At 40.3% G+C, this 23,696-nt stretch overlaps 2 protein-coding genes and 1 long non-coding RNA gene across 3 annotated transcripts in view; 1 reads left to right on the top strand and 2 right to left on the bottom strand.

Moving 5' to 3' along the window:
* Positions 1–23,696, bottom strand: part of PEX5 (peroxisomal biogenesis factor 5) — a 347,422-nt gene that overhangs the window by 188,016 nt on the left and 135,710 nt on the right. The window lies entirely within an intron of this gene.
* Positions 4,624–7,065, top strand: LOC134491112 (uncharacterized). Its single transcript, XR_010067289.1, has 2 exons — positions 4,624–4,736; positions 6,166–7,065. It is a non-coding gene; the product is annotated as an uncharacterized LOC134491112 (long non-coding RNA).
* Positions 12,834–23,696, bottom strand: part of MAN1A2 (mannosidase alpha class 1A member 2) — a 52,754-nt gene continuing 41,891 nt past the window's right edge. The window contains exons 10-13 of the mRNA XM_063294646.1: positions 20,202–20,421; positions 17,105–17,277; positions 15,461–15,576; positions 12,834–14,268 (exon numbers count right to left, since the gene is read on the bottom strand). Of these exons, the coding sequence (XP_063150716.1) occupies positions 14,136–14,268; positions 15,461–15,576; positions 17,105–17,277; positions 20,202–20,421 (642 nt within the window). The 3' untranslated portion in view covers positions 12,834–14,135. The remainder of the gene's footprint in view (positions 14,269–15,460; positions 15,577–17,104; positions 17,278–20,201; positions 20,422–23,696) is intronic.

Below are 23,696 nucleotides of genomic sequence, written 5' to 3' on the forward strand. Positions count from 1 at the left end.
AATGCAAAATTCCAGAGGTTAGCCAGAAGAGATAAGGAATTATTTTTAAACAAGCAATGCGCGGAAGTGGAAGAAGACAATAGAATAGGAAGGACAAGAGACCTTTTCCAGAAAATTGGAAACATTGGAGGTAAATTCCAAGCAAAAATGGGTATGATCAAAAACAAAGATGGCAAGGACCTAACAGAAGAAGAAGAGATCAAGAAAAGGTGGCAAGAATATACAGAAGACCTATATAGGAAAGATAACAATATCGGGGATAGCTTTGACGGTGTGGTCAGTGAGCTAGAGCCAGACATCCTGAAGAGTGAGGTTGAGTGGGCCTTAAGAAGCATTGCTAATAACAAGGCAACAGGAGACGACGGCATCCCAGCTGAACTGTTCAAAATCTTGCAAGATGATGCTGTCAAGGTAATGCATGCTATATGCCAGCAAATTTGGAAAACACAAGAATGGCCATCAGACTGGAAAAAATCAACTTATATCCCCATACCAAAAAAGGGAAACACTAAAGAATGTTCAAACTATCGAACAGTGGCACTCATTTCACATGCCAGTAAGGTAATGCTCAAGATCCTGCAAGGTAGACTTCAGCAGTTCATGGAGCGAGAATTGCCAGATGTACAAGCTGGGTTTAGAAAAGGCAGAGGAACTAGAGACCAAATTGCCAATATCCGCTGGATAATGGAAAAAGCCAGGGAGTTTCAGAAAAACATCTATTTCTGTTTTATTGACTATTCTAAAGCCTTTGACTGTGTGGACCATAACAAATTGTGGCAAGTTCTTAGTGGTATGGGGATACCAAGTCATCTTGTATGCCTCCTGAAGAATCTGTATAACGACCAAGTAGCAACAGTAAGAACAGATCACGGAACAACAGACTGGTTTAAGATTGGGAAAGGAGTACGGCAGGGCTGTATCCTCTCACCCTACCTATTCAACTTGTATGCAGAACACATCATGCGACAAGCTGGCCTTGAGGAATCCAAGGCTGGAGTTAAAATCTCTGGAAGAAACATTAACAATCTCAGATATGCAGATGATACCACTTTGATGGCTGAAAGCGAAGAGGAACTGAGGAGCCTTATGATGAAGGTGAAAGAAGAAAGTGCAAAAGCTGGTTTGCAGCTAAACCTCAAAAAAACCAAGATTATGGCCACCAGCTTGATTGATAACTGGCAAATAGAGGGAGAAAATGTAGAAGCAGTGAAAGACTTTGTATTTCTAGGTGCGAAGATTACTGCAGATGCTGACTGCAGTCAGGAAATCAGAAGACGCTTAATCCTTGGGAGAAGAGCAATGACCAATCTCAATAAAATAGTTAAGAGCAGAGACATCACACTGACAACAAAGGCCCGCATAGTTAAAGCAATGGTGTTCCCCGTAGTAACATATGGCTGCGAGAGCTGGACCATAAGGAAGGCTGAGCGAAGGAAGATCGATGCTTTTGAACTGTGGTGTTGGAGGAAAATTCTGAGAGTGCCTTGGACTGCACGAAGATCAAACCAGTCCATCCTCCAGGAAATAAAGCCAGACTGCTCACTTGAGGGAATGATATTAAAGGCCAAACTGAAATACTTTGGCCACATAATGAGAAGACAGGACACCCTGGAGAAGATGCTGATGCTCGGGAGAGTGGAGGGCAAAAGGAAGAGGGGCCGACCAAGGGCAAGGTGGATGGATGATATTCTAGAGGTGACGGACTCGTCCCTGAGGGAGCTGGGGGTGTTGACGACCGACAGGAAGCTCTGGCGTGGGCTGGTCCATGAAGTCACGAAGAGTCGGAAGCGACTAAACGAATAAACAACAACAAAGCCTTTGACTGTGTGGACCATAACAAATTGTGGCAAGTTCTTAGTTGTATGGGGATACCAAGTCATCTTGTATGCCTCCTGAAGAATCTGTATAACGACCAAGTAGCAACAGTAAGAACAGACCACGGAACAACGGACTGGTTTAAGATTGGGAAAGGAGTACGGCAGGGCTGTATACTCTCACCCTACCTATTCAACTTGTATGCAGAACACATCATGCGACAAGCTGGCCTTGAGGAATCCAAGGCTGGAGTTAAAATCTCTGGAAGAAACATTAACCATCTCAGATATGCAGATGATACCACTTTGATGGCTGAAAGTGAAGAGGAACTGAGGAGCCTTATGATGAAGGTGAAAGGAGAAAGTGCAAAAGCTGGTTTGCAGCTAAACCTCAAAAAAACCAAGATTATGGCAACCAGCTTGATTGATAACTGGCAAATAGAGGGAGAAAATGTAGAAGCAGTGAAAGACTTTGTATTCCTAGGTGCAAAGATTACTGCAGATGCTGACTGCAGTCAGGAAATCAGAAGACGCTTAATCCTTGGAAGAAGAGCAATGACAAATCTCGATAAAATAGTTAACAGCAGAGACATCACACTGACAACAAAGGCCCGCATAGTTAAAGCAATGGTGTTCCCTGTAGTAACATATGGCTGCGAGAGCTGGACCATAAGGAAGGCTGAGAGAAGGAAGATCGATGCTTTTGAACTGTGGTGTTGGAGGAAAATTCTGAGAGTGCCTTGGACTGCAAGAAGATCAAACCAGTCCATCCTCCAGGAAATAAAGCCAGACTGCTCACTTGAGGGAATGATATTAAAGGCAAAAATGAAATACTTTGGCCACATAATGAGAAGACAGGACACCCTGGAGAAGATGCTGATGCTAGGGAGAGTGGAAGGCAAAAGGAAGAGGGGCCGACCAAGGGCAAGATGGATGGATGATATTCTAGAGGTGACGGACTCGTCCCTGGGGGAGCTGGGGGTGTTGACGACCGACAGGAAGCTCTGGCGTGGGCTGGTCCATGAAGTCACGAAGAGTCGGAAGCGACTAAACGAATAAACAACAACAAGCACACCATCATGTACACCTCCCAATGCTGGACAACAGCTCCTATCCCTGATTAAATGGATTCTGGTCCACAAAGCTTAGGCTCCTGTGCTGAATCGCCCACCTCCCCAGCCCACGTTGACGAAGTCTTGGTTGAAGCGAGCAAGCCCCTATGAAAGTGGAGCCTTCACGCGGTGCTTGGATGGGACTGCTAGCAAGCAGCGAAGAGGCCCTGCTCCCACCTCCGGACGCAGGCGTCGCGCCGCGCACCTCCGGCCAGCGAAGGAAACCCACGGCCGCCAGGTCGCGCCTCCCAGCCCTCCCACCGCCAGGGTCCGACCGCGCTGTGAGACCCTCGGCTTGGTTCCCCGGGCGGTCGCGCTACGGCTTTTCCACGTCCCAAAGCTGAGTCCCTTGGATGTCGGGCACGGCAAAACAGTCCCCACGGCCCCGCGCCTTCGGGCGGCGAGCGAGCAATCCCCACCACCCTCCTCCTACCTCTCGCTCCTCGGCTCCGCCCCTCCGCAGCAGGCCCCGAAGAGGGGCCAAGGAAGCGGCCCGCCCTCACCTCCCCCGTGCTCCCCTTCGCCCTTCACGGCAGCTACGGTCCCCCTCCGAGGTAACTCGAAGAGCTGCGGGCTTCTCCAGCCGCCCGCCCTGGCCCCGACCTCGCGGCGTCTCTTCGATCGTACTGGCCAGCGTATCGCTCCAGAGCAGGCGTCTCCGAACCCTGTTTCAGCCGCAGCAGTGGCCGGGCACGCTGGGGCCTCCTGGATTGCAAGCTGAGAAAAGGACGCGATGTATCTGGTTGGCGGTCGGCGGGGCAGCGGACGCGCGCTTCCCCTTCTTTTCCGCGTCTTTTTCTCCCCCGAACCCGTTTGTCGCTCTCAGAAGTCTTGAGCGCTCATTTTAACCTCTATCAACTGAGTCCTGGCAACGCGCGCGGATGGAAAGAAGGGACGCGAGCCTGCTTGTGTCTGAAGACCTGCGTATAGTTTCCTTTACTTTAACATCGGTCTTCATCACCTTATTTAAAAAATAAAAAACCTGTTTTACAGAATTTCCGTAGAGGAAAATGATCCTGTGAACCCGAGGGAAGCTTCGTGTGTAACACACACACCCCACAAACAAACCCCACCGTAGCTGTCTAAGATGCGTGTTTTCCACTTTTTTAAAAAATGCCTGATATTATTAAAAATGTATTATTTTAAATTTTATTCAGAAGGGAGGGGTCATGTATGAGGGATTTACTCTTGACTGCACTGTTAACAGAACTTTCCTGACTTAGAAATAAAACCCGTTGTGTTCAGCTGGCTTTAGTTTTTATAAAATTATAGTCGTTCTAAGATTATAGTCTCCTTTTTACCCTACAATGACTATACAAACAACTGGATCCTCCTATGCAAACATACCCTCTGTATTAAGCATTGCCAAATTAAAAGTAAAAAAGTAAAAAGCTGACCAAACTCACTTATTTTGTGGCTAGCAAAACAAAATATAAGCACAGTATGAGATTAGTAGCATATTTAGAATTTTATAACATTGAATGTTGTACACTGCACATGTGCAGTATGGGAAGAAATGCCATTTTAATAATGCCTGTTTGCCTAAAAATATTCAATCCACATTTTTAGTAAAGTAGAAAAGATATTTTACGGTAACATGTCACAGAAAATACTTTTAGAATTTTTTCTGTGCTTTTGAATTTTTTTTAAAAAGCCCCAATTTTTAAAAAAGGCATAGGGAAGCACTAGAACAGAAAAAAAACTTCTGAGTTTCTTTTTTCAGATCATTCAAGCCTAAATTAAACTAGGGTTGTCTATTTCATTAATGAAATACTGACTATTCTGTGGCAAGAGGTACAGTAGTGACTTTGTTGTTTATTCGTTTAGTCGCTTCCAACTCTTCGTGACTTCATGGACCAGCCCACGCCAGAGCTTCCTGTCGGCCGTCAACACCCCCAGCTCCCCCAGGGACGAGTCCGTCACCTCTAGAATATCATCCATCCATCTTGCCCTTGGTCGGCCCCTCTTCCTTTTGCCCTCCACTCTCCCTAGCATCAGCATCTTCTCCAGGGTGTCCTGTCTTCTCATTATGTGGCCAAAGTATTTCAGTTTTGCCTTTAATATCATTCCCTCAACTGAGCAGTCTGGCTTTATTTCCTGGAGGATGGACTGGTTTGATCTTCTTGCAGTCCAAGGCACTCTCAGAATTTTCCTCCAACACCACAGTTCAAAAGCATCAATCTTCCTTCGCTCAGCCTTCCTTATGGTCCAGCTCTCGCAGCCATATGTTACTACGGGGAACACCACTGCTTTAACTATGCGGGCCTTTGTTGTCAGTGTGATGTCTCTGCTCTTAACTATTTTATCAAGATTGGTCATTGCTCTTCTCCCAAGGATTAAGCGTCTTCTGATTTCCTGACTGCAGTCAGCATCTGCAGTAATCTTTGCACCTAGGAATACAAAGTCTTTCACTGCTTCTACATTTTCTCCCTCTATTTGCCAGTTTTCAATCAAGCTGGTTGCCATAATCTTGTTTTTTTTGAGGTTTAGCTGCAAACCAGCTTTTGAACTTTCTTCTTTCACCTTCATCATAAGGCTCCTCAGTTCCTCTTCACTTTCAGCCATCAAAGTGGTATCATCTGCATATCTGAGATGGTTAATGTTTCTTCCAGAGATTTTAACTCCAGCCTTGGATTCCTCAAGGCCAGCTTGTCGCGTGATGTGTTCTGCATACAAGTTGAATAGGTAGGGTGAGAGTATACAGCCCTGCCGTACTCCTTTCCCAATCTTAAACCAGTCCGTTGTTCCGTGGTCTGTTCTTACTGTTGCTACTTGGTCGTTATACAGATTCTTCAGGAGGCATACAAGATGACTTGGTATCCCCATACCGCTAAGAACTTGCCACAATTTGTTATGGTCCACACAGTCAAAAGCTTTAGAATAGTCAATAAAACAGAAAGAGATGTTTTTCTGAAACTCCCTGGCTTTTTCCATTATCCAGCGGATATTGGCAATTTGGTCTCTAGTTCCTCTGCCTTTTCTAAACCCAGCTTGTACATCTGGCAATTCTCGCTCCATGAACTGCTGAAGTCTACCTTGCAGGATCTTGAGCATTACCTTACTGGCATGTGAAATGAGTGCCACTGTTCGATAGTTTGAACATTCTTTAGTGTTCCCCTTTTTTGGTATGGGGATATAAGTTGATTTTTTCCAATCTGATGGCCATTCTTGTGTTTTCCAAATTTGCTGGCATATAGCATGCATTACCTTGACAGCATCATCTTGCAAGTAGTGACTAGTTTAGGGATTATCAAAAAGCAGCCAGGAGAAACATTTAAGTCAAAGGAAATTTGAGAGTTTCTTGATAATACCCTTTTTTGAGGAACATGGACTTAGTAGAAAAAAAGAGATTGATGATTCTTTCACTAATCAAACGAAACCCATCTCCTACATTTCCCGTGCCATCTCTTCTGCCAAACAAAATAAGGCCATATCACTTTCTTGTAAAACCAATATTTTAATGTACAACATTCTTTTTTAAATCCTTACACATTATACATGAAGAACACCAGCTTCGAAACAGCCCAAGGTTTCCCAGGTAACAAAGCTGACGCTTGCATCTTTTACTAGTTCAGAAGAAAAATAGGGACTTTGGGAAAGAGAAATAGGCTAATCAGCCAGCTTCCATTATGAATTTCACCACCGAAGGTAGCAATTTTAAATCTATCAGGGAGGCATAGGCTCCACCAGACTCAGGGGAGTAGACAGAGGATCACACAGGATACCAAATAGCACAACTGGTCAACAGTGGTTCCACTGCTGCTTTTTATCTCTGTTTCAAGAATGAGCCAGGATCTCTGGTTGTGTAGTGTGTTGTTGAATGTCCAATGCACAATATTTAAAATATTCACACTACAGAAACGGGGAGCCTTTTGACTGTTGTCTCATGTTTTAGGGTATGAAAAATAACTGGACAAGAAATTCAAAGTGCATTTATATTGAGTACACATTAAGAGCCCAACTGCAGAGTTTAAAAACAAAAATTTTCTTGGGTCTTTGTTGTCTTAAAAGGATTGTGCCCAACATGACTTGTAAACATGTAAAAATCACTTGTCTACACATATTAAAATGAGTCTCATGCTTCTGTTAAATATGTAACCACCTATGCTCTCAGGAGATGAGTAAAGTTAAAAAAGAAAGATTCTGGCTACGTTCTTACTTTTTTGGTTACCATAAATATTTTAAAAACAATTTTAAAAGGACTGAAGGATTTGACTTCAATGAAGAGGACTAATACCAGCCTGCAAGTCTACTCACCCTTACCTGGGAATAAGCTCAACTGAATTTACCTGATGCTCTTAGCCTTTCAGAAACTCAAACTTTAATACTCTACATTAAAATGCACATTAATTATAAAAAGTATTAAAGTCACTGCGATCTGGGGGTACTACTGAAAACAAGGCTGCCTGTCAGTTCTCAGTGCAGTTACTATACACAAAGGAGCAATCCCAAACACAGTAGACTTGTTTCCAAGCCAAACCATATAGGACTGACCTCTACGATTTGATTCACATTAGCACATTCAACACTCCGGGATTGCAGCTGTGAAGGATCACCATAGACGTGAGGCCACAAAGAAAATACAGTACTTTCCAACAGGATCAAGTCACACATTCAGCTGCCATGCAGAAAAAAACGGGCAGCCTACATGAACAAGCAGTAAATCAAACTATGCTTTCTGGGTACATTCTATGGTAGGTCAACTTTAAAAATTGTCAATTTTCAGGCATTTAAGGGCCTTAATTGTTTCCCTTGACACACATTTTTTCTTTCTGAAAACAAAAATTTGACAGTAGCCTATCCTTACAGGAATTAGACAGCAGCAAATATATCAATACACTGTAAGCTATTAAAAGTATATTATTCTCATTTTTTATATACCCTCAAATCCAACTGTTGCTAATAATTTTGTATCTTTACATTATCGAGTGGCAAGTACAACTCCAATCAGTGTATTAATTCAATCACTACTCCTAATTTCTGAAACTGTGTGAGAAATGAGTCCACCAAAGCCAGGATCAAAGAAGCTGTAGCCATGAAGGATATTATTTTACTATTATTTTATTATTTTACTCTATTTAGTAAAAAACATGGAATCTCTATATTGGGAACAGTTCTCTGAATGAGACCTGACCAGGGCCCAGTAGAAAAGAACAATTACTGCTGGTGACCAGGACTCTATACTCCTGTTAATGCACCTCAAGACAGCATCTGCCTTTTTAGCAGCTGTATCACACTTCTGGCTCATATTTAACTTGTGATCAACAAGGATACCCAGATTCCTTTCATATGTTGTACTGCCCATCCAGGTTTCCTCCACCCTATACTTGTGCCTTACATTTTTTCCTACCCTGATGCAGAACTTTGTATTTCTCCTTATTAAATTCCATCTTACTCATTCAGTCCATGGTCTAGATCTTTTTGAATTTGCTCTTTCATCTAAAATATTAGCACACTCACCCAGCTTTGTGCCACCTGCATACTGAGTAAATAGCCCCTCAACTCCCTCATCCATGTTATTCTCAAAATGTTGAACTGCATGAGGCCCAGCACAGAGCCTGCTGGCACTCCACTTAATACTTCCCTCCAAGCTGAAATGGAGCCAGTAAGCACTCCTTGGTGCAGTCATTCAGCCAACTGTGTATACATCTAACAGAAGTATCATGTAGCCAATATTTTACCGTTTTATTAAGAAACATCCTGAGAAAGTTATCTTCGTTTTACTATACATCTATAGCTAGAGCAGAGGTGGCATTATAACTAGTAAATAAGTACTACAGTGATGGGGTGAGCTCCCATTGCTAGTCCCAGCTCCTGCCAACCTAGCAGTTCGAAAACATGCAAATGTGAGTAGATTAATAGGTACCGCTTCGGCGGGCAGGTAACGGCGTTTCATTTAGTCATGCCGGCCACATGACCACGGAAGTGTCTACGGACAAACGCCGGCTCTTCGGCTTTGAAATGGAGATGAGCACCACCCCCTAGAGTCAGACACGACTGGACTTAATGTCAAGGGAAACCTTTACCTTTACCTTAAGTACTACAGTAAATCTCAGAATTTGCAAATATTTGTAATGTTCCGTGATTAAAGAGAGAAATTATGTTATATTTACTTTGAAATAGCTCAGGATATAAAAGTAAACAATTTTGTGGCACTGCATTACTCTTATGTGAAGAAATATGCCTAAGTGGGTTGGTAACTAAAATTACATTAAAGGAAAAGAAGTATCAATGAGGTTGAATGATTCAACCTTTCTCCATGTTATATAATCTATTTTTGGATATTTGCAGAATTATGACATGTGATCTCTCTCTTCCAGGTTCCTTCATATTCTTCTGAACACAGCAAAAGAGGAACAAGAATATGGTAGTATTTGTCCTAACAGTCAGGAACCACGCTGAAACAAGGAATAGGTCTCTAGTGTTTTATTACTGCTACATTAGACAGAAAATCCTAACAAACTGAAGAAGCGTGGGAAAAACCCAGACAGATAAACCCCAAAAGTTAAGGCGGGTCTGATCTGTGTCTCTTTGAATGGCTGCTTAACTCCTCAGTACTACGCATGCGTTTTCCCCCCTGGATAGGGGCCCCCTCCTGCTCACCATCAGTACTCATGACAGTATTTCTCCACAACCTTGATTAAAAAAACAACAGATGGGAGCTGAGTAACCAGAGCAAAGCTCAACTTCCTAGCAATTATAGTTAATAGTAAATTAATTTTAAAGTTTTTTTTACAATAGAACAAAAGTATTTCCTTATAATTAAATACTAATTAAATTGTAATAATTTCATTCAACTTCTGATTTTCAGCAAATAGCCATGCAAATTACAATTAACTTGAGGGGCTATTAATGACATTCTTGATCACTTTGAATTTTTCTTTTTATGAATAAGTGAATTATTCACCTGTACACAGTGTACCTCATAGGTGTTAGTCTCTTTATCTCCAGCTCTCAAAAGTTTTATTTTTCTTTGGCCCAGGAAGTCATTTTCTGATGGAAAATAGATTATGTTGGAATGCTGCTGAAAGTAGGCCATTTCTCTTGCAGCCACCCCACATTCCACTTATACAGTACTCCGTTATGTCACAAGCTATGCTTTCCTTCCCCATTGCCTCTCTCTGTTGATGCAGTGGGGAAACACATGTCTAAACATCAGCATGTATCAAATGTAGTATCTACCTGGTAAGCCCTTGGGCACCAGCCCCCTACCCCCAGAGTAGCCACTTCTTTTTTACCACTGCTGCTCGGTCACTTGCACTCCCCCTTAAACCTAACCCACAATGGCCCATTCTTATTCTGTCATTGCTCTTTCAGGTGGAAAGGGCGGCAGAATTGGCAAAAGCAACAAGGGGCTGCTGCAGAGCCCCTTGCTCTGGAAATTGACCCTGACTAACTCTGGGTCTTGGTAAACGGCCAACAATGCCAACCCTGAGTTTATGTCCATCTTTCTCATTTTGCTTCGTGGGATGGTGAGGCCCATATGACACTGACAACTGATTTAACTTGAAGATCATTGAATTTTGGAGGTTGTGGACGAATGCTTAGCTACAGTTTTCAGTCTGGATCTTTTTTTCCCTCCCTTGCATACTGTGCTTGCACCTGAATACAATGATTAATTAAGCAAGCAAAAGGACACCTTGAAGTGTTCAAATTATCTTTCCAGGATTCCCTTCAGACGATGACTTAATTATACTGTACATATCTTGAAATTAGATCAACATACCTGACTGCACAAGGGATGGATATACCAGGCTCCTAGAATTAACCAAGGTAGGGAAAGCATGCAGACCGTGGTTTCTGGAATTCTTTCCAACCCTGTAAACTCAGCCCCACTGGGAGGGGGGAGGGGGGCTTAGGATGGAGGAGTTAACCACATTTCAAGCAACTGTCCAACTGCCTCTCCCAAAGTGGGGGATTTTTTTCCCCTTGAATTTCTGTCTTCACAGCCCCTGGCCAGAATTGGCCCATTTTCACCAACATTTCTATTCTCCAACACCAAATTTGCTTCCATTCTGTTCAGTGTTTGGAGTCACTGTTCTGTTCTGTTTTTGGAGTTACCCTGTTGATGGAAGCCCAAACCCCTTTACAGAATTTGTCCCACATTTGTTTGGGTTGGAAAGAATAACCCAGTGCAACATAATGCTTGCGGAAGGTGGCCACTTACTTATAATTAAGGAACAATGTATCTCCAAGGATGCAGGTTGAACTAGGAATTTGTGACCTTTCCTGCTGATGAAAGCAGACTATGAACAATAATCCATTTTCAGCTTCCTGTCTTTCCTTCAGGCAAATTCTTTAAAAATCGAGAGAGTAAGCATCTGCTTCTTGAACCTGGTGCGGTTATTATTTCTGGTCATCAGGAGCCATGACATCTTGCAGATTTATTTATAATTTCTAAGCCTTTCTTTTTAAAGACTTAAAAGACTTCAGAAGAAAATGTGAAAACTAAATGCAGAAGGTAGAAATATAGTGCAAATCTAAGATTATCATTCTCCTGCAAGCAGCCTAGAAAGGTAATGTTTGCTTTTTAATCACACATTTTATAAGCACTGTACTCTTGCACAGTAACAACCAGCAAGGGAAGGAGAAAAGCAGCAACATGAAAACTGGTACACTAGATGCACAGTGGTCTGTAAAAAACAACTTTGGAAGTAAAGCAAGGGAAAGATGACTGATCATCAACCCAACCCAATATTGGGTTTGCTAATGATGCCCTTATCCAAAGAGTTTAAGAACTCTATATAATAATTCCTAAGACAATATTGCACTGCTTACAACATATCGCTCTATCTAAAATGGAAATATTGTTGAGTTTGTCTCTAAAAGAAAAAAAAAATTAACAATAATGTAATGATTCCAAACATAATGATCCAAACCTAGTATGTTTTGTCCACTGTTTTCATAGACAGGATGCAGCTGGAAACATTTTCATTTAATTTCAAGCCAAATTTCATTCGATCAGAGCTGAGAACTTTTAGTCACCTATGGCATATTATGTTTCAGCAGACAAATATTTTTGGTATTGTGTATAAATTTGCTTCAGGTTTCATTAAGAATACTATCAATTGTCTAATATGGATAAATAGTAGTAGTATCAGCAACTTCTGTAGAGGTATTTCTACCTTACAATGTAGTTCAAGACTTAATAGCAGTGTTTCTCAACCTTGGCAGCTTGAAGATGTGTGGACTTCAACTCCCAGAATCCCCCAGCTAGCATGGCTGGCTGGACTATTCTAGGAGTTGAAGTCCACACATCTTCAAGCTGCCAAGGTTGAGAAACGCTGCTCAACATTATTAACATTTATCTCAAATTCTACAGCCCTGTAATGCTGTCCCAAACTGCATGTGTTCTTGGTTTAAAAACTTATTTTGGAACACTGATTTAGAGGAGAGGGGGTAAAAAAGCCTGGATATGAACATGTGAAAAATGATTATGGAGAACAGTAAGATTAATGCTAGAACCCAGAACATTCTAACTGAGTTAGCCCATTTCAATACCCTGATATCTGGGATTCAGCTTGGACCATGTTCACTGTAACTGGTCCACAAAGATTCCAATTCGGTTTTAGATTTATCTCTGCAACTAAGTGGGCCAGAAGCATGTAGAATATACTGGATTTCACAGTGGAATTCAACATAATTTTGGCAGGTAGATTCCCAGACCCACCTGCACCACACTTGCTGTAAGCAGTGCTCACTGAAAGCACTGATCTTCTCACTGGGATTGCACTATGCAACATGTGTTAAATTATTTTTTGCAATAATTGAATTGGTTTAATGATCTGAAGATCTGTTATGTCCTTAAGATACGGCAAAGTGCCAATGGGCTAACTTGGTCAACACAGGCTATTCCAACCAGCCTTTTGAATTTCAGCATTTTTTAAAGGAAGCATACCAACAAAAATAATAATAAAGGTGTGTTATCTGTATTGATCAAGAATTTTGATTCCAATATACATAAACAATATTCACACAATATTTTATATATCCTGCCCAGAAAAAAAAATATGCCCAAGATTTTCCTTTAACAGAAGTGGGAAGCTCACCGAAAGATCCATTTTTAAGTTTGAAAAAGCTATTTCTATCCCAAAGTGTTGTCTGTGACATCTAGTAATGACAAAAATGTATTGCAAAATAAATTTTACTTTCAAATTCATATTGATCTGTTCTCAGTTGTCATGGGTGCCATTGTGTCCAGCTACTTGAAGATCAAATGACAGGATTTTTGCTGTATGTGTAAAGGCCGAAAAACTCCTCTGCAGACTCCAGCTTTTACAAAAGATCCCAACAGAAGCACCATTATACCCAGGTGAAGTCTTAATCAAAGGAATTAAAATGGGTAAAGAATGTCTCTTTGCAGGATTGTTCCACACTTTTTGAATACTGTACAAATAAAAAGAGTGAGATCCCTGTGAAACTCCAGGATTCATAGACAAATGTTAGTTATTGCAACTTAGTTGAAAGGAATCTTGGCCAAATGATGAACATCATTGGACAATTTTGTCATGATGGTGCAAGAAGCAACTCTGCACTGAATGAAGATTTCCAAATCCTAAAGTGACAGACTGAAAAAAAGGTACTGATCCTTTCCCTCACCCATTTACTCGTGAACTACAAGAACAAACAGTTGATCCATAGCATTACTGATAATAAAAAGAGGCAAGGGTCTCAGAGGCACTGGGAATGGTTGCCAGTCTGAATAGACTGATGAAGATGTTTAGAAATTTCAAAATGGCAGTCAAAGAACTTGAAATCTGGGTGCTATTAGTGCACTTTTGTCGCCCTGCATTGTTTTGCTCATGCCACCACTAGGGGAAAAAAAAAAAGCAAATGACAAACTATCAGGAATCCACTTCATCTGGGCAGGAGAATGTTTGCTACAAGCTCCATCACAATAGTTGCAGCTTGCTCCTGTCGCTGGGATATTAACACAGCCTTTGAATCCTTCAAACATCATGCGCCACCTTCTCTGTTGCAAATATACAAGGTCTTTTTCTGACATACACTGCACAAATTGTTTTGGTCGTATAAAATGGAATTTTTGAATTATCTACATGCTTAAGAGTGCAGTACTGATTCTCTCTCCTCATTCAGAAGGTCTTATTTAAACACATGTAAGTCTTCTCTCAAGCCTGAAATCTGAAGTGGTCCATGTAAACAAAACACAGCTAAAATCGATTGTTCTGTCCTTTGCCTGGAACAGTTTTTATCGATATGCATTATTTCCTGAAAGTGTGGTATTGGCTAGATGTAAAACTGGCAGGGGGTGAGCTTCTGTGTTAAAAACCCAGTGATCCAAAGGTAAGAGATCATCATTGGAGAAGAGCAGATATAAATACCTACAAAGTAAGAGAAACAAGATCTGTCACTATATATGATACACAAAAGATACCACTGAGACTACATCCAACACTGCATGAGCAGAAGTCTGCTTGTGCAACAGGGCTACCTTTTGTTTTCCTTCACTACCTCCTCCCACCAGCCATCTGAGAAGCGGGGAGACACTTGTGCAGGGGGCAAATCAAGAAAGTTCTGTGGATGGCATCAGGACACAGGTGCCACTGCTGACAGTCCAAATTAATTAACTACAGAGTATAAAATATGCACATCATCTGACTGAATACAGGTATTATGATTAAATTCCATGCCTTCATTTTCCCTTTGCATAAGATGCCTTAGCACTCACAAATTTTAAGTGTACTAAATTTTTCACTAATTGCTACTGATGAAGATTTAAGGTGTTGCTAATGGTACACAAAATTCTAAACAATCATGATCCATGCTACCAAAAAGCATCTTCAATTATAGCGAACATCTACAATCTGTCAGTGAGATCCCATTCTGTGTGTCACAGTTTGCAAACTCCCTCTTAGTGGAGCCAAGCCTTTTATTCAATGCTCCTGTTCTGCAACATTCTAAAATCCAAATAACATGTCAAGAAATCCTAAATTCTGTACATTTCTACAACTCCACCCCCTAATGGCACAATTGCAATATCTGGGTTTTCACTATATTCATCCAGGCCAAGATGTCTATGTGTAATATTATGGGATACAGCCCATAGGTTTCATACCATCCCCATTCTTACCCCAAAATACCATCCATAAAAGCTGATAGCTTTCTCACAGAAATTACATAGGATAATTATAATTCCTTTTATTTGGGAGGGGGCAAAATTTAAAAAATAAAAAGGAGACTGTAATCATATGCATTTGAAGTCTGGTGGGATAAAATGTCCAGCAGTGGTATATCCACCAGTTTATAGCCATTTTATGAAGTCATTTTCCTATCAAACTGTCCAGGTTTATTCCCTATAGTATTATAGCTCGGCATTTCCATTCACAGTTCTTAACTGCCATAGTTAAGCCAACTGAATATGTATATAAAATGTATATTTATTATATATTTTATAAATATAAAAATATATTTATTTTCTATAATATTTATATTAAAATATAAGTGGTAGATAATCATTCTAAGAATTTCAATTTTCAAGGTTGCTGAAACAAATACCAAGAGAAATCTGCTTACTTTAGAGTTTCAGCAAGAAAGAAGCTTTGTTGTACATCATCATATGTAGGAGCTGAGGAATAGACATCCTTGACCCCGGAAAATCCACCGCTCACTCGGCAGTACTTGTCAATGGCCTGTTTAAGTGGAACAAACAGAATGATGCTTTATTGGCCAGCAATTCAAAATCGGGTATACCTGAGGCATATTCAAATGATACAGATATTATACAGCCAGAAATTAAAGGAGAGCAACAGAGCAGAATTTACACTAGGTATTTTCAGCTATATGATAAAACAACAGTGTTATTGCCAAAAGGTCTATTTGCAAAGCAATAGGACCTTGGAACACAGCTCTCAAATTTTGTACAGAGCTAGTTTTGTATCTTCAAGCAACAGGTACAGCACTGAGATTAGACTGCAAACTTGATTTACAGGCAAGTGTAAACCAGTTTGGCTTTGAGGACTTGGCCAATATCAGAATTCCTGGCTTAGGGTGTTTCAGGAAAGCTGAGAAACTCCCAACCTGATCTTAAGGCTCAATCTCAACAGAAGGGCATGCCTCCACGTATTACGGCAATGACAAAAGTAGAGGCAAAATTAACCACCTCTGCTATGCCTATATGGAAATAAACAGAGCGCTCTTAAAGTATGAACTATGCCTTATAAAATTAACATTTCTGCAATTCAACTGTATGAAAAATAGCTGTAAGGTGGTCTTGTAACTTCTCTATACAAAGCATTATTTAAAAAAAAACACCAAATGGCTCTTTTTTCCAGAATGGAGATTCTTGTTGCATCAGCTGTCTTTCTCTCTGGTTCTTGCTCAACAAGAATATAAGCATTAGAAGTAACATATGAGAAGAAATATTGAGAGCAATATAGCTTAAGAATAAATAGAAATAGAATGATCCATAGCTGGAAAGATAAAATGGATAACTATTCCATAAAATAAGAGTAGCAGATCAGTAAACATTAATATTTTCCCATATTCGTATGTTTGATTCTTTATATGAGACACACTAAGAATGCTGGAAAGAAATTAAATAAAATGGCTCGAGAGTATGTCCATTAGCCGAATAACTCTCTGTTATTTAAATTTGATATGTAGGAAAAAGTCCAAAACAGGTTCAATCCAGCTATGAGCTGCAGAGAAAAAAAACCCAAGAAAAAATCCCCCAATGCATCCCCATGGGAGACAAATAATGGCCTGGAAAAAAATTCCAGGTGCTATGCCTTGCATGCTTTCCCTAACAAGATTCTTCTCTTGGTTCAGCTGCTAAGCTACATCCCAGAAAAGCCTCCTCCATGAAAAAAAAAAGGCCTAATTTTAAATTAGACTTTCATTTCAATACTCATTTTACAACTCAGTGTATTATTCTAAGGAAAACTTTAAATTCTTTTTTTAATCTTAATGTAAAATAAAAACATTATGTGGGGAATATGAAAAAGAAGCTGGAAACTAGAAGTCTTTTTTCCCCAGTATTCTCATTCATTGGATGTCATCAAGCCATTTTTCCCAAGGTCTTTAAGATCTCCACCTGTAAAACAGGAAACTACCTAGAAAAAACAATGTGCATCATGGTTTAGATTTCTTACTAGGAGCAATATGAAGGTTGGCAGGTAAACTTTGTGAGTTTCTCTTAGAAGATTAGTTAATAGTTACCTGTGCTGCCTCCCAGCCCCACTGTCTGTACTTAGGATCATGTGTGAATCGCCACATATACCAATAGGTCTCAATCACCTCCGGTCTCAGTATGTAGTATTTTTCATTTTGCCGCACGGCTACTGCCTCCACACCACCATCAAATTTGAAAGCTTCAGGGCCCAGTTTTAAAGCTGCAAAGGAAAATGAAGAAAATTAATCCAGCTCACTCTTAATATTTTATTTATTTATTTATTTATCATATTCTTATCACCGCCCATCTCCCTCATACGTGGGACTCTGGACGGTAGTATAACTTCTAAGTTCAACGATGCTACTCTAAAGGAAACATTAATATATTTGTGATAGTTCTTGTGAATCTGGTCAGGTCTCTAATGGCTTGACAGAAATCTAAATTCACTTCAGAATTTTGAGTGTATGCATGGTTGTAGAATAATTAAGAAGTATTTAACATACTCTAAGATTCATTTACTTAGGGAACAATAAGTGAATAGAGAACTCGCTCCTGTTCTATATTCCTATATTCTCTGTTCTTTAGCTCTAACTTTGAAGGATTTTGGCTTTGTGTATGGAAGTACTGACCCGGAAGTGTCTACGGACAACGCCGGCTCTAAGGCTTAGAAACGGAGATGAGCACCGCCCCCTAGAGTCGGACACGACTGGACTTTACGTCAAGGGAAACCTTTACCTTTACCTATGGAAGTACTGAAACAATAAGTGAATTTCTGTCTACAGAACTTTTATGGAGGCATGAACAGCAGACTGCTTATCCCCAAAATATATCAGCTTTACTATACAACTCTGAAATCTGTAACTTGGATTTGGGGCCACTGAGTGAGCCCTAAATCTCCCCCTCTTCTCTCCTTCAAAAAGCAAAATCTTACCTTAGTTGTCTGGGTTAGAGAGGCTAACCTGGGCTTTCCCCACCTTCTCTGCACAGAGTTTAATTGCGAAAAGCGGTGCTGCCAACTTCTCCTGTTTGAAATCTTGGGAACTGAAATACAGCTTCCACTCTCTCTCTTCATCAGCATATTTTCCTGACAATTACCATGGTTCAACTCCCGCGAGGAGACGCCACAGTATCAAAGCTAGCGACAGCTCTTTCCATCTTTGAAAGAGCAATGGGGGGACATGGGGGGGAGGGGAGGGGAGCCAATCAGATCCTTATTGCCAAACTGTTGGAGCAACTTCTACTGCCTATCTCGTCCTAACGTTAGGCTTCTGCTCCTGGTGGGGTGGTGGGTTTAACAGCACTAGCTGAGGGCCTGTTTGTTAATGATAGATAAACACGGACATACAGATGGGCACAGCGAAGCTTTCCTGCTCCTTTTGCACTATAGGCTTTCCCAGATAGATTCCATAGGAGAAAAGACACCTACATGTAGCAGTAACACAACTCCATCACGCATTTCGGATGCAAGAGGTAAGATACAACTACCATGATGTTATTTCCTTCCCTAACTTGATAAATCCATTCTATTCTCAGATGGAGCAGAAAAGTTCTGTAAGTCTTTCATGTAATAGAAAGGATAATTAAAGAACATCTACCAATATTTATGTAAGATTTTTGTGCTAATAAATTTATGTGTTTGTTATTCATTCAGTCGCTTCCGACTCTTCGTGACTTCATGGACCAGCCCACGCCAGAGCTTCCTGTCGGTCGTCAACACCCCCAGCTCCCCCAAGGACGAGTCCGTCACCTCTAGAATATCATCCATCCACCTTGCCCTTGGTCGGCCCTTCTTCCTTTTGCCCTCCACTCTCCCTAGCATCAGCATCTTCTCCAGGGTGTCCTGTCTTCTCATTATGTGGCCAAAGTATTTCAGTTTTGCCTTTAATATCATTCCCTCAAGTGAGCAGTCTGGCTTTATTTCCTGGAGGATGGACTGGTTTGATCTTCTTGCAGTCCAAGGCACTCTCACAAAATAAATTTATGTATTAAACATATATTAAAATATCTTTTGAAAAATAATATAGATGTTGTGAAAGGTCCCTTGCGCAAGCACTGAGTCATGTCTGACCCTTTGGAGGCACTCCGCTTTCACAACGTTTTCTTGGCAGACTATAGCGGGGTGGTTTGCCATTGCCTTCCCCAGTCGTCACCTTCCCCAGCAAGCTGGGTCCTCATTTTACCGACCTCGGAAGGATGGAAGGCTGAGTCAGCCTGAGCCAGCTACCCAAGAATCCAGCTTCTGCTGGGATCGAACTCGGGTCATGGGGAGTTTTCAGTTGCAATACTACTGCCCACCACTCTGCACCACACGAGGCATATATATATGCTACGTATATATGTATGTGTATATGTGTGTGTGTATATATATATATACATACATACATACATATATATATATATATATATATATATGTTACACACCCACACATGTGTGTTACATATATATATATATATATATATAGAGAGAGAGAGAGAGAGAGAGAGAGAGAGAGAGACCATGTATTCCACTGCAATTAAAAATATTGTCACCAAATATATTTAATATTATATTATATTATGTTATATTGAGAAAAATTATCTTGTGAAAAAGATATGCGTCTCTAGTGTTTAAGGAGACTGCTTGGCCACAGAGTATGAGTTTGCTCCCAATTTGTATAACAACGTTATTTCATTACAAAACCATGCTTGTTTTGACTGTTGTAGCAGCTTATAGATTAGTATGATTTACAGTCTGCTTTTCCTCCTATGGGAGACTGTGGGAAACAGACAGGGGAGGAGTTCAGTGGGTGCAAGAAGAGGCAGCATGGCCCAGGGAAATGATCTGAAACTAACAGGAAGAATTTCCTCCTATTCTGGTTTCTCCTATTACAGGATATTATTTCTGGATATAATCACAGCACCTGTTAGCTTTCCCACAATTAGTTGCAAACAGAAATGGTGCAGTATTTGGGGGGGGGGGCAAAATTATATTTAATACATCCATCAGCATATTCTTATTTAAACTAAAATACCTAATTCAGGAGCTAAAATCTCTTCACAAAATTCTGCTTATACATTCAGCTGCTTCAATTCAACCTTGTTACAACTGCAAAAGCAAGTCTCAGGAAAACACATTCAAAACCTAAGATAAGCAAGGATACTTACTTGTCCTATCATAGGATTCATGGCATGTATGTGCAATTTCTGCTCCAAGCTGTAGGTAATGTCCGGCCTTATCATCTTGGGAACCATCAGCTCCAAGGGCAAACATTCCCCCAGCAAAGCATGTGAGATGGCCCATCTTTCTTTCCAGATGCCCATTCTTCCATTCCCCAATAAAAGTTAGGCCCCCATTAGACTTTCTGATCAGATGCTTCTCTATGGCCTGCAGGGGAAATATACAAGCTTAATTACCATGACTGGTCAAAGCATCTTTTCATTCTTTCTCAATCTTCCTCCTCCAAGACACCAGATGTCATAAAGTTGCAGAACAGGACAAGAGCTATATAGTTACTGTACTCCATTTCCCCTCTCCACTGAAAGAAAAGTGGGGAAAGAAAAAGAAACAGTAACACACTTTCACAGAAGAGTTAAGTACTGAGTTCCTTTTACACTTTCCACATTACAGGGGTAGTGAGCACTACTTAAGAAGTGTTAACTTTATTCCTCCACTCCTTTCTCCACTTCTTCTCATAATGACATTTTTTTGAAGCAAGGGTATGTGCCCTGTGTGTCTAAGGCACACAGGGAGTAACTTTGGATACAACTTTCCTTCATGTCAGTAATAACTAATAAGTGGCAACAAATTGAATAGATCCATTTAGATCAGGCAGTTCATACCTTGGCCTAATGTGCCTACTTCTCTGAAGCTAATGCTCTAACGTCAAGCTCCACAACTGCTCCACAATTCACTTTGATTGCATAAGAATCCATTATTGTTACAAAAGTCTGTGTCTTTCAGTAAAACAGACACGGACTTTTGTACCAATAATGGATTCTTATGCAATCAAAGTGAATTGTGGAGCAGTTGTGGAGCTTGATGTTAAGAGCATTAGCTTCACTTATATTATAGCACTTTAGCCAATGGCCAGAGTTGTTTCTGTTTCTTCCTCAAATCTGAATCATCTGAAGTTGTTTCCATTTCTTCCTCAAATTTCTGCAAAGGTGGGTGTTTTTGCAACAAATTAGCAAGACTCCTGGGTTTCTGACCATTTCCCTGTTGTGAAATGTAATACTGCACATATTACTGCCAAATTACTCTTCTATTCCTTGGCTATTACCAAGTATTCCATAAAATAAAAATGTGACTCACTCTCTAACCAAGTGATTAGGGAGAACAAACAGGAGTTTTGCAATGGATTTCAACACAAAGAAACAAACACAAAAAGTGCCTCCCCTTGACCTCATTAACTGAAGAGGTCATGGGTAGGCAGCTATTTTGCGGTTTTCTTTATTCACTGTTCATCTAAGCAACATGGAGATAGGTAGAACTGCTCTTGTAAGCTGGAGAGGGACTTGTCATGTTTGGTTTTCATGTCTCCTGAATATAGCAGGAATTACAGTATATATGGCTACAAATGAAGACCAGGAGCAGGAACTTGAGCATTCCAAAGGCTGGGGGAGTGGTTAGGAGGCAAAATAAAGCTGAGATGCGAAACTGAGTAATCTTGTCTCTTTCCAGCCAGAAAGCACAGTCGTGGCCATGTGATTTCCTACTTAGTGACTGCTTCACTTTACAGCAGAGTTGCTAGTCCCAATTAGGGTAGTTAAGTGAAGAATACCTGTAACTTATTCTAAAGGAATAGGCTAGACAAAAGAAGTGGAGGATGGATGGATGTGATGGATATGCACACATGCACTCTCCCAGGAATGTTAGCATGAGAGTCCAGGTAAGAATGTTCAGGAAGAACTACAAAGAAGGGGAAGCAATAAAAATGGGATTGAATTATAGACCACGAAGCCAGGCCAAAGACCTGGATAATGACTTCCTGGACCACACTGTAGAACTTTCAGGGATAAGAGGCATAGTAATAATGGAAGGCTTCCACTGCCTGGACCTCTGTTGGATGCGCAGCCAAGACTGTAAGGTCCCCAACATTCCTCAGTGGTCTTGCTGCCTGTTCCATATTTCAGAAGATGAAAGAAAAGACAAAAGAATGGCTATGACTGATCTTAACAAAGAAGGAACACCTGGTTGAACAGATAAATGTAGTGGGAACTGTGGGAAGAAGTAATCACATTAACTTGGAGTTCAAGATACTACAGAAAGGTTTTTGACTAAGAGTTAAAACTGACATGTACAGGAAATCATCAAGGAGGTATACCAGCTAAGACTCTCACACCATCTATCAAAGAAGTGCAAATTTGCTCAGTGATATACACAGACCATGCTCCAATTTTAGTATCTTCTTAGAAATTTCTTAGAGGATGAAGCAAATGTTGCTACTTCAGGAAAGTATACTGCAAAAATGCAAAGAAGAATTTTAAAAAATCAAATAGATACAACTCCAGGAATGACAGAGACAACTATATGGGAGTAAACTAAATCTTATATGAGAGGAATCTTAATAAGGCTTGCAGCAACCCAGAAAAAAGAACATACTAGTTGGAAATCACAATTAAAAGAGGAAGTAAAGGAATCAGAACAGACTCATAAAACCAAACCAGATCAACAAACATTGGAAGAATTAAATAAATTTAAACAACAATTAGATTTATTGGAAACAGCAGAACTCCAAAAGAAGACAAAATGCACCAAACAAAATTATTTTGAAAATGCAAGTAAATCAGGGAAACTTCTGGCATATCAAACTAGGAAAGAGAAAGAAAAAAGGATGATAACAAAGATAAAGATAATAAACTATTACATACAAGATCAGAAATAAAAGAACTTGCAAAAGTTTTTAAGGACAAAAGAAATTTAGAAGCATATATTGAAAACTCAGAGCTTAAAATTTTACTAAAAAGCAAAGTTATATAACTTATATAATTTATAATTTTTCTCCAAACCCTTTAAGTGTGTGTCCGTGTACATAAAAGTAAACTGTATATATTTTTTCTCTTTTTTCTTCGTATGTTTCACTTAACAAATAAATAAGACAGCTTAAAACAAATAAGAATGTCAATATATTTTAGATTACATCCTTTTCATCAGGAAATAATATTTTAGAAATGACCTTTTTTGCACTTATGTTGTTGGAGATGCAGTGAAATTAATGTTTTATTTAAATATATTGTTCCATCTCAGTAAGAAGCAATTACATGTATCAACTCAACCTTGAGATTTAATATTTCTATCAATCACATGGGAGTTGACTTCTGGACAAAGGAAATGGACATACAATCAAAAGACTTATTGTTCTGCATTGGAAACACAAACGTATGGCTCCAACTATTCAGCAGTTTGCAGAATTGATTAATATAGAGCAACCATGGATTACTGTAATGAATCATATATGATGATATATGTATGTTTGTAAATATACATTTTGCAGGGACGCAGTGGCACTGCGGGTTAAACCGCTGCTGCTGAGCGTGCCGATTGGAAGGTTGGCGGTTCGAATCCCCGTGACGGGGTGAGCTCCCGTTGCTAGTCCCAGCTCCTGCCAACCTAGCAGTTCGAAAACATGCAAATGTGAGTAGATTAATAGGTACCGCTTC

This window comes from Candoia aspera, chromosome 2 (assembly GCF_035149785.1).
Source record: "Candoia aspera isolate rCanAsp1 chromosome 2, rCanAsp1.hap2, whole genome shotgun sequence".
Taxonomy (NCBI): domain Eukaryota; kingdom Metazoa; phylum Chordata; class Lepidosauria; order Squamata; family Boidae; genus Candoia; species Candoia aspera.